This window comes from Pagrus pagrus (genome assembly GCF_965226575.1).
Source record: "Pagrus pagrus genome assembly, chromosome: 1".
Taxonomy (NCBI): Eukaryota; Metazoa; Chordata; class Actinopteri; order Spariformes; family Sparidae; genus Pagrus; species Pagrus pagrus.
This window is the reverse complement of record NC_140185.1, coordinates 21,344,912-21,357,003: the sequence shown is the minus strand read 5'-3', so window position 1 is coordinate 21,357,003 and position 12,092 is coordinate 21,344,912. Positions and strand designations below refer to the sequence as shown.

The 12,092-nt window shown below is 39.1% G+C and overlaps 1 protein-coding gene across 2 annotated transcripts in view; it reads left to right on the top strand.

The window, feature by feature from the left end:
• apba2b (amyloid beta (A4) precursor protein-binding, family A, member 2b) overlaps positions 1–11,840 on the top strand; it is a 70,465-nt gene extending 58,625 nt beyond the window's left edge. For both annotated transcript variants that reach the window (XM_084353288.1, XM_084353289.1), the window contains 6 exons: positions 2,311–2,496; positions 5,289–5,468; positions 7,255–7,467; positions 7,568–7,687; positions 8,626–8,766; positions 10,401–11,840. In XM_084353288.1, the coding sequence (XP_084209414.1) occupies positions 2,311–2,496; positions 5,289–5,468; positions 7,255–7,467; positions 7,568–7,687; positions 8,626–8,766; positions 10,401–10,472 (912 nt within the window). In that variant the 3' untranslated portion in view covers positions 10,473–11,840. The remainder of the gene's footprint in view (positions 1–2,310; positions 2,497–5,288; positions 5,469–7,254; positions 7,468–7,567; positions 7,688–8,625; positions 8,767–10,400) is intronic.
• The last annotated feature ends 252 nt before the right edge of the window (positions 11,841–12,092 follow it).

Here is a 12,092-nt window from a genome sequence, read left to right as displayed (position 1 = left end):
CAGCTGTGTGAAGCACAAGAATAAGTCTTCACAGGAGGCAGAGACTTTGATAGGAGCAGAAATGCTTCTGAGAGCGCTGCAGTTCTTTGGATCATAAATAGAGCTTTGTGCTCACAGTAACACTTAAATGTATATGTGATAGATGATTCATTTGCAGTATGTCAGTCTGAGCTGCTGTCTGGCCGTGTATGTGTGTGTGTGTGTGTGTGTGTGTGTGTGTGTGTGTGTGTGTGTGTGTGTGTGTTTGTGTGGGAAGCCGCCTGGCAGAAACCAACGTGCTGCAATGCAGTGTCTATTTTCCTCCCTTTTCCATCTGGTTGCCACTGGTCCTGGCTCTCTTAATGGAGAGATTCAGAGGGAAAAAAGCCTCGTTCTTGCAATCAAAAGCCTCGTTGTAGCTTGCATGGGGTTTCTGACATTGATTCATAATAGGAACAACTCCAAAGGTGGGCTGGAACAACAGCACTAATTAGGCTGATGGAATAAAACCACCAGACACAGTTAATGAGGTGAAGTTAACTAAACTGAAATGAAATTGAGCACATTATCATAAAACAGGAACAAACGAGTTCTTCTCAGCAAACCCACAGATTCAAGTCCATATCTTCTCTAAATTTCAGTTCCATAGTTCAGAAACAAAGCCTCATAAAATCCACATCATGACACAAGACAATTATTTGACTGAGTGAACAAACACGATTACACCGTTCAAATCACTTAGTTTCATCAACACAAACTCTGATATCCAAAGCTGCCTGAGTATTTTGCACACCTGTTTATTATTTTCGGATGAATGTGCACTCAAAATCTAATTTATCTGTGCACTGTAAGACTTTAATCCCATTAGACTTTTTTTAATGCTGCACACTTGTGTTTTAATTATAAAAAATGACAATGAAATAGTTACTACAGATGCAAAATACTCCTGAAAGCTATCGTAGTATCAGAGGAACACAGTTAGAAAGCTCACTGTGGTGACATTTGTGTTATTACGTCACTTTGTTGGTTCAAATGTGGAATTGTGATGTGAGTATTTTGTCTATTAATTGGCTCCATCTTGGACTCGCCAGCACATATTTTTAACACCTACTGTATATTGTTTTATTTACCTCAGTGCGCTTTACAATCTGTACCGTGAATGACGTCCTCTGTCCTTAGACCCTCGATTCCAGTGAGGAAAAACTTATGATACTGAAGAAAAAAAACACTTCTAACAGAGAAAAAAAGATGGAAGAAACCTCAGGAAGACAGAGGTGGGATCCCTCTCCCAGGACTGACAGACATGCAGTAGATATCGCATGTACAGAACAGAACAACAAAATCACAGCTTACAAATTTCATTGATTTAATGTCTGATGTAAGTAAATTATATAAAATATATGTGAAGAGTTTGGACGCCTGAGCAGGCCGAGGCATCGCCACGTGGTGCCCGAGTTACACAGTCTCGACTCCACTGTGTCGACCTGGAAGAGGACAGGCCATACAAGATAAGGAGCAAAAATCAGAACGTAAAAAAGATGACAACTTTACTGAAGTACAGATATAAGGGGATAGTAAAACAGCAGCCGGTGTCTACCGTGATTCAGGAGTAATTTACTTTTTGTAGTTTAGCTGTTCACTTTACTGAGTCACTCCTGGATGTGAATATGATCCACATTTTCACAATTCAAAGAAATAAAGCACTGAGCAGGATTGACACTGCTTTGTTGTTGCAGCAAAGTAAATAAATTCCATTTGTTCATTATTAACTGGAAATCAGCAAATAAAAACCTGCATTTATGACATCATCGACTTTTTGGGAGTTGGTCCAGTGAATTATTAAACGTCTCTGTGTTCATATTTTTTTAATTTTGTTCCAGATTTTAGGTCCAGGTGGATTTTATTTGATTTGCGGCTCACAGCTGTGAATCCAATATGTCTTCATATCCTGCGTGAAATACTATAAGTCACAATTTGAACCTTTACTTGTAGAGTATTATAAATAAATATTCATATTTTAATTTTATCTTTATTTTATTAAGATATCCCATTGAGATCATAATCTTATTTACAAGAGAGTCCTGGCCAAGATAACAGCTGTACAAAATCACAAAATATTCAAATACAACATATAAAATGTTACACAAAAATCCATAATAAATCAAAACACCTATTCAAACACAGCAGCCTCTCAAGAAAACAACTACATGCCTCCTTTACGACATTCCTAATGATGCCTTTAAATTCATCAGTGGATATAAATGTGTGGCCTGATGTTTAAAGGTTGATTTTGTCTTTGACGTGTGTGACTTTGGTTGATTTTGCCTACAGGAGACAATGATGGACAACGCACTCCGTACTATATCCTACATCGCAGACATCGGGAACATTGTGGTCCTGATGGCGAGACGCCGGATGCCACGCACAGCCTCCCAGGACTGTATTGAAACTACGCCCGGGGCACCAGAGGCAAAGAAGCAGTACAAGATGATATGCCATGTCTTTGAGTCTGAAGATGTAAGTGCTTCAAGTTCACACACCTGATGTATCTGATCATGCGTTAATAAGAGTAGTTGTCCATTTTAAATGACAGGGAGCAGCTGAGAGGAAGTCAGAAAGTTGTTTTTCTGGACATCTGAAGAAAGTAAAGAGATGAGGACTGTTAGTGCTTTGTTATGATTATTTTGTTGTCTTATATATTTCACATTCAGTTATTAATGTTTTTCCTCAAATTTGTATCCAAGAAGTCATTTTATTTGTTAATCCTGAATATTGTTTTTGTGTCTGCTCCACGTGTATTTATTTATTTCATATTTATTTGTAGAATGACAAGTACAGTATGTAACACAAACTGATGCCACACAACACAACATTTATAGTCTAAGTATCCAATCCCCGCCGCTAAATACATAAATACTCAACAACACGTACAAAAAAATACAACACAAACTCAACAATAAATATGTACAAGAAAATACATACAGGACAATATAAGATATAGACTGTAATACAAAACAGACTGCATGACTGATCTCTTCTAAACTGTTTCAGTTTGATTTTAAAATGATCCCCGTCACGATCCAGTTTGAGTCCAGCAGTAGGAATTCCACATATTGATCCCCAAACAGAAAAAACTTTTTGACCAAATCAAGATTTACATAAAAGCACTTTTCAATTCCCGTTCAATGCTCCACATGTTACTGAGCCATGTCACAAATGTTACTTAAATATAGAAATTCAAAAAACAATGCCGTGTGACCTTTAATAAGCGATTACAGCAGCTCAGTGACGTGAAATGATGAAAACTGGCTGGGCTTTTTAAACATTTTAATTTATTTTTTTGAAGACAGAGAGCCGCTGCTTGTCTTGTTGAAGCAGATTCAGTAAGACTTGGCAAGATGAACAATGTTGCACAGAGGAGCCAGCAGCTCAGTGTCTGTTGCCAGTCAGTATAAAGGCTGGACTCCAATCTGTCCTCTCTTCATCTCATTCTGCTGCCAGGTTTTAAAGGCCGGCCAGAGTTATAATAGAACCATTCAGCCGCTCATCCATCAACTTATAAACAGTTTCTGTTATTGTGGCTCCGCTGGCTGTATGCAGTGTTTGCCCGGTTTTGATGTTTTTTTATTGTTGTGCAAAACTCAGCCAGAGTGTATTGATTCTGAGAGTTTGGGCCATTACTGTCTGCAGATTCTGCAAGAGATTTATATGCAAGTACAGAATCTAATTACAAAGGAAAATAAGGGAATACAGCATGCAAAATGATGTAGATGATGCAGCAAAGATAAGTCCTCAGGTTTTAAAGTTCATATTTTTACTAATTTCCCTTTTTCCTAACTTTTATCCTCCTTGGTAGCAAGTCAGGTCCTCAATGTTTTTTTGTACTCAGCCCCCACAACCCTAACAGATAAGCTAAAGCAGCCCTTCAGCAAAAACACCCACCATGTTTGGAATCAGTTTATTTGAACTGACTATAAACTGGATGATCGTTCTATAAAAGTGTACTTTCTTGTGATATTTCTGTCAAAGCAGACATTCGGATCGTAGAGGTGGTTGTGTTTATCTCTCTCTTATTTGTTTGAGTTCATGAGCGAAGCTCACATCGCGACCGATTATCCATCAGCTGTATCAATCTATTTTGAAGTTTTATTTGTTTAAATAGTTTTTGCACATTCTCAATCACAGCACATGGTGGTCAGTTGCTACAGCTGATTCAGGTTGGTGGGAGGTGTGAGTTTATTGGCTATTGCGACAGCAGCCGTACTAAAGATCAACCCCACACTGACATTTAAGCCTATTTGTGTGGGTATTTTTTCTTAAATACATGTGGATGTATATTTTGTCTACATTTTTATTTATTTTTGTAGCTGAGGTATTCTGCAATCTTTCCATGTGCTACCTGGCAAATGCAGAAGTACCCACAGAGGTATGAGCATTGACTGTTTAAAATATAGAGAAAGTGAAATCGATGTGGAAGTACCTATAGCGTGCATTCTTTCTAATGGTTAGCAGGGAGCAACTCCTCCTGTCCAATTGAATATAAGCTTATGAGAAAATGACCCGACTTCTTACTTGAATTATTACCTCAGTAAAGAGTTTCCCAATGAGTTCATGGTCTTAATTGCTACTTTCAAGTCTTCTTCAATACACTATTATGTTCATCCTGTAAATGATGGTCCCATTTAGAGTAAAATAGATAATAAAGCAGGGTATGCTATAGGGCATGATTATCTCGAGTTCTCAGTCAGATTCAAACAGGATGTCCTTCCCAGCACCGCCCACTCGTCCAAATATGGTCACTTCTGGTTCCAAAAATCAAAATGGTGAAGGACGTAATTCCAAACTCGGTGCTTTAAAATGGTAGTCCACAAATCAGTGGGTGACATGATGGGTTCAGAATTAGGTACGAGTCCTCCTGGTTGGGAATAACGGCTTTAAAGTCCTTGATTTGTGTGGCTGAAATTGTGTATCATTCCATCACTGTAGTTAAGACAGACCATTTAGTTTGTGTAGATTAAGTTTTTCTGGCTGTTATCATTAAAGTTTATTCCTCCTCATTGAGACTCCAGCAGGGAAATGCTCCCGTCTTTTCTGCTCTCGTCTCACAATGCAAACAAATAGCTTGTGACAGTCAAAATCAATTTATATTATGTCATAACATATTGTTGGCAAACTCGATGCTGTTATTGTTTGATGCCACCGGATGTTTATTCCCCGCTCTATTGTTATTTATATATAACTCAGTGAAGCTGAGCTTCTGTGGATCTAACAAAACAAGCTCACAAACACATGCTTATGTCTGCCTGCAGGCCCAGCTAATCGCTCAGTCCATCGGCCAGGCGTTCAGCGTAGCTTATCAGGAGTTCCTGAGAGCGAATGGCATCAACCCCGAGGACCTGAGCCAGAAGGAGTACAGTGACATCATCAACACCCAGGAGATGTACAATGACGACCTCATTCACTTCTCCAACTCTGAAAACTGCAAAGAGGTTGGTGTATATTAAATGTGCAGAACACGCATTAATTTCCTGCAACTTCAATAATTTCCTGCAGATGTTTGTTGGTACCAGAAAAAACGAGACGCTGTGAGATTTAACGTGTGGCACAAATCGCACTCCTGCTGCAGGGCCATCAGAGAAAGTATACAGTAGCTGTTAACTAATTAGACAGATTAAGAGGCAGATGGCACAGTAAAATCTTCGAGCATGTTAACTCTTGCCTTTTTTTTTTTATATTATCGCTGTCGCATTTCCACACTTACAGTGTGCGCTGAAAGCATTACTGGAGGCTTTCAGAGAATTACAAACCGTGAAACAGTTTCTGCTGTACGAGCAGAGAGGCTGCATGGGCACCACCACACAGCTGCTATTTCAGAGGCGCATGGGCAATTTTTAGCGATGATGGGGAATCTGGGCTTTCTTGAAGTGATGAAGCTTCCTCACCAACTGTGTTGAGAATAAGTTCATTTCACGAGGCTTCATGAGTAGCTGGCATCTAAGAGTGTGAGCAGAAAACTGTATCCTACATTAAAACAGTGTGGAGATTTGCACAGTACTTGGATCTGTAAATGTGAAGCATTGAAATTGTGTCATACATAGAAAAAAATACAAGAATCAAGTGTTTTTAATACAATTTTACAAGATAAAAACAAAAAATATCGATCAAAAGATTTCAAGATGGACGAAATATATCTAAACACTACAAAGGTGTTTCACCGCCAGTGAACAAAAGCTTTGAAACCTCATTGGCTTAATTTTTTCTTCATCAACAAGGCCTCAAAAAAGACACTGCAAGAAGAAATAGTATTAAAGATGTTTTACTTCTTTTTGTCACTCACTTCCAAAACAAATGTACGAGCCAGCAAGATCAAGATCTTTACGACAGGAGGCAGTTTCTGTCCACAGAGGCCGCCAGAATTAAGAAAAAATTTAAGTTCCTTGTAGCAGCTTTAATGTCTGGCATACTGTAGTATTATATAATTCAAAACGTTATTGAGAGAGCACTTCTCTAAACAAAAGTCAAAGTGCTGTACATAACGTAACATATTGCTGAGTGTGAGTGTTGAAGTACTATATACTAATCTACACATCTACCTATGTACTGTATGCTTTTTACAAATATCTGTGCAGGGCACATTTGAACAGTAATGGAAAGTTCAATGGGATTTACTTGACTGTTAAAGAAACTGTCCTTTAGCTGCTGAATATGTTAACGTAATGGTTATGTAGTTTAATATTATTACGGTGATATATATTGTTCAGAGAGAATCCATTCATGGATAAAATATACAGGTGGTTATGTCTGTTTTTTGAGAGATTGTGGTATTTCTTCACATTAATGCACTAATAAATAATAAATCCAACATTGCCATAAAGGAGTGCTGCTCATTGATTTGCAACATTGCCTGCAGTAATCTAACACAACCAGGGATATTAATAGGATAGATATCTTGGTAGGGTCTCAGGGCACTGAACAGACTAGGAAGGAAAAAAGAGAGGAAAAGTGAATTTTCTGACGGGTATTAGAAAGGATTCATATTGTTTTAAGTAAAAACGAGTTCTTTACACATTCTTACAAATTTGAATCTGAATCATGTGCTGCTTAGATATACTACAGCAGAAAAAACTCTGATGAAGACACAGTAGTGTTGAAATGTTTGTTTTTTTATTGTAGGCTCCAGTGAATCAGTGTGCTGTGGTCATGTTGTTATAGTTGGTCAGCTTCTGTACAGGGTGAGACCTGATACACTGTCTCCTCCTCTCTCTCCACCTCCAGCTGCAGCTGGAGAAGAGTAAAGGGGAGATCCTGGGTGTGGTGATCGTGGAGTCGGGCTGGGGCTCCATTCTGCCCACAGTTATCTTAGCCAACATGATGAACGGCGGGCCAGCCGCTCGCTCTGGCAAGCTCAGCATCGGAGACCAGATCATGTCCATTAACAACACCAGCCTAGTGGGGCTGCCACTTGCCACCTGTCAGGGAATCATTAAGGTACAGAGACACTGTAGATGCAGTTAAATCTGTAAAATAAACAGGATTTCTGTAAAACTGAACAACGTTTATGTGTGTGTGTGTTCCTCTTGTGTTAAAGGGCTTGAAGAACCAGGTTCAGGTGAAGATGAACATTGTCAGTTGCCCTCCTGTCACCACAGTCCTCATCAAGAGACCAGACCTGAAGTATCAGCTGGGCTTCAGTGTCCAGAACGGCATCGTAAGTATAGTTCTGACTTCTTTCTGTTACCCAGGAGCATGTAGGGTGGCCACTGTGATATGTCGTCATTATACCAGAATATTAAGTACAGTTCAGTACAATATGAAAGAAATACAATGATACTCAATACTACTTTCAAAACCACCACACAGAAAAACACTCCTTGGTATGGGATCATTTTTGTCTTCTTTTAAATTACAAAAGTCACTAAAAGCATAACCACACAATGGTAATGAAGTTAATATCTGTGCAGCCTTGGGTTGAAACCCTAATTGTGGATCTGTTTTATTTATAGTAATGGTGCTTTTAATGCTATTGTATTTATAATTAACGGAGATTGAATGATTTTAATCATGCGGCATCGAAAAACGTATCAAAGTATCGTCACTTTTGACCACCTTCCTCAAATTATAATTAAAATGTGCTACTTTTTGTGATTTTCAATTTTTTTTGTGATTAAATTGTTAATTTTAACGTTCAGTGTGGTATATTTCGTACTTGCACCATACGGCATGTGTATGTTCCTGTCTCAGTTCTGATTAATCTGCTCATTATTGTATTTGCCCTGTGTTGGATACACTGAAGAAACACTGTGTCGTTTGCAGGGTTGTGATAAATTGCTGTTTTGCCTCGAAAAATATACACCTAATGCAACTCCTGCTAAAAAAAACATTGTATTTAGCATAGCTGTGATGTGCAGTTTATCACTGTCTTTAAATATAAACTATCTGTTGTAGCCTCAGTTTCAGATGCCGTCACAGCATTGCTACAGACATTTCACCCTTCCACTGGCATATACCTCTGAAAAATGCAAAATGCATCTAACATAAAGCCTTTTTCTTCTCTGTGTGTGTGTGTGTGTGTGTGTGTGTGTGTGTGTGTGTGTGTGTGTGTGTGTGTGTGTGTGTGTGTGGATGTTTTTTTTTTTTGTTCGTCAGATATGCAGTCTGATGCGAGGAGGCATTGCTGAGCGAGGAGGAGTCCGTGTGGGTCACCGGATCATAGAGATCAACGGGCAGAGTGTGGTCGCCACAGCACATGAGAAGATTGTCCAGGCCCTGTCGAACTCCGTTGGAGAGGTTAAACTCATGAACACAAACACACACATACACACAGAGAATAGTTATATACACATTTACGTATGTGTATCTTTTACTAGCCCTATTTGAGTGTATACAGGTTCTACATTTAGTAATGAGGTTCTCTGCCCATAAAGATCTTGGAAAACAGTTTAATGTCTTCCTGACTCCAGAGAAACTTTCTAAAGCAAAGCAAGAAAATAACCCTGATGGATTATTTCAGGCTTGGCCTGGTGACCACTCATTTTTAACAGAAATCCTGCATTACAAACTGGGTCGTTAGGTTTGAAAGATGTAGGCATTTACCAGGCAGGGGAAGACTAATAAAAGAAGTGATTCAGTATCTTTATAGGAAATGTAGGATCCAGCTTGTTTGGACAGTAAAAGTGAGGATATCTCGGCCTGTGCTGCCTCGAAGTGACAGTTCCTTTTTTAATTCTGTGTCTGGCAGGTTGTGTTTTGTGGAAGTGCAGTACTAAATCACTGGAGTGGTCAGAGCCAAGCATATCAAACAGCTAATAAAGTCTGCAAATATGGGTGGAAGTTTCTGTGCTGTGGAAGGATGGAAAGAATCTGTCAAGTTAATTTCTGTGTGGAGTCTAAACATGGGTTCGAAATCACTAACTGTTTACTACTCAGTAGTCTGTGATCTCTGTTTAGAGGAAAATTTAGTGTATAAGACAGAAAAATCAAAAACTCCACTGAGGTCGTTCCTCTCGCCCAACTGCCTTCTAAATTTACCTCTTTGAACTGTCTGCACGCTGCGAGATGGTAAATAAATCTTGTTTAGTGACCATTGATTTTACAATACTTTTTATGTTGCATTGTGGGATAATATAAGTCAGAACAGAAACCAAGAGATAAATAGATATTTAAATCATATAAACGTAGAGTTACACCAAAGAAATCGAAGGTCAGGAAAGTGTCAGCTAATGAATACCAGGAGGAGAAAAAACTGTGTGTACGCCTGATCCCACACATGGACTAGTATTTATAAAGGAAGAACATGTAGTGAATTTTTATTTACATTGGAGCCGTTAGATCCATGTTCATCATCTTTTCATTTGCTCCTGAATTGCAAAGCACTTTGTAAAGTCTGTTTCAGCTTGAGCTCTACGATTATTCATCGCTCATCCTTCTGACTTACAGGAATGATGATGAAGATATTATCATTATTAATGATGATTTATAGGTCCATGTGCCGTGCGTAACGGTTGCACGTAACAACAGCTGCTCTGGTGCTGCTGGAGAATACAGACGGTTAAACCACATTGTGCCTCTTATTTTACCGTTCTTCTGGGACCAATGAGTGGTGGAGCCGGCACAAGTGTAGATATGCAGAGTGCTTCTATGTCCATTTATGGATATTTGTGAGTGGGGAACGAAGCTTGTGCATGCCTGCCGGTTTTCACGAAGAGAAAAAGAATATATAACAGAATCAGACGTACGCACGGCTTCATAAATCTGACAAAAAGAATGTGCATGAATATTTCTGTCTTTCTGCGTAAACACAGTTTTAGTCATGAATCTATTTAGTCACGAGGTTTATGCATCTTCTAAATATCAATAAGAAAACACTGTTCACTTTTGGCCTTTTCACTGACATTGTGTTGTTTTCTTTCTCTCAATGTCAGATTCACATGAAGACCATGCCCGCAGCCATGTTCAGACTTCTGACAGGACAGGAGACACCTATGTACATATAAACAATGGCCAGGGACCGCTCCACGGGACGGGCTGTGATCAGTTGTGATTGGTTATCTTACGGGGCAAACCAAACTGACCAGTGACCGGGGGGGAGGATCACTTCTCCCTGTCGATTCATTTCTCTCCTTTTTTTTTCTTTTCTTTGAGCTGATGACTTCATCATCATCATCATCTCTTCCCTCGTCTGTGCTTAACATGCATCGGCCATTTTATTGACATGAGATGCTTTTTCCATCCAACCAGCTGAAGAGACTGTGTGTGTGTGTGTGTGTGTGTGTGTGTGTGTGTGTGTGTGTGTGTGTGAGTATGTGTGTTATTTATTTGTCCTGTCTGTGCTTTTCTGTGTCACTCCAGTGAGACTGTGTGGACGGACTTATCGAGCGAATGCATCACAGTTTATTTTTTTATATTCATGTAATGCAATATGATACTTCTACTATACTTCTTGTATAGTTTCATTTTCTCCACTGTTTATTTATTTCTCATGTAAATACATATTTTGCTAATATTGCAACTGAAGGCAGAGGGGAGGGAGGCGCCCGCAGCTGTAAATATTTATTGAATCTTGCTGTTGAACTGAAAGCGGCCTGTGATGATGGCAGAGACACAATTAAATGCCGGATATCATCGTAGTTGCCAGTGAAAAGGGGAATGCGTCGAGTGTTTGAAATGTTGGGTTTAAATATGCTAAATTGATATAATGTACATGTGAATCAAACCAACGCTTGCAGCAGGGGTTTATGGGAGAAATGCCATATCCTTTTTGATTTTCGTCATCATACGGCAATACACAAGTTCAACCTCTGAATGGCAAGATTAGTCTTTTCTAAATCTCATGTACAAACACTCACACACATTTAAATAACAAGCAACTGAATACAACTATTAACATGCATTAATTATGCTTTTGATATCAAAGTCACATGTATGAGGAAATGAAGTTTCTTTTGTGTGCTACTCTACTGTATGTTCATCTTTAGTGTTCCTGACTGAAACTCATGCATACTATGAGTGGATTGTGAATGTAACTGTGTTGTGTGAGCTGTCCCATTGCCATAAGCAGTATTAGAATGTCTGTACATAAGGAGAAACTCGTCTAGTATTGTGCTCATGTTGAAAAAACTAAACAAAACACACAGGTTTAGTCACTGCGAACATCTTCCCACCTGTATGTTGGCTTTCAGTCCTGAGAGGGAAAGAGAGAACTGTGAATCACACACACTGTGACAGAAACAAGCCTTACCACCGAGTAATGGCTTTGCAATGCATTGTAGTAAATTTTAACCATATGAACATTATCTGTGTGCATGCCTCGTAAAGTAGTACCATGTCATTGTGGCAAGATAATAAAATCTGAGCTAAACCTGGCTGGTTTTGTTGGACTGGATCAAACTGAAGACAGATTCAAAAAAAGGATGCGTTTGCCGTATGAAAGCGTAGCCTCGGCACCGATCTGTTTCTGTGAAAGCCCACTGCGGCCAAGAAAAGAAAAAAACTTCAATGATAAGAAGTCAAAATTGTTTCTGGCTGACTTTAGCCCTGTCCACACATACTTCTTAAAAACAAAGCTATGCGTTTTGGCTTTCTGCACACACTTCCCACAAAGCTCACAGCTGCAA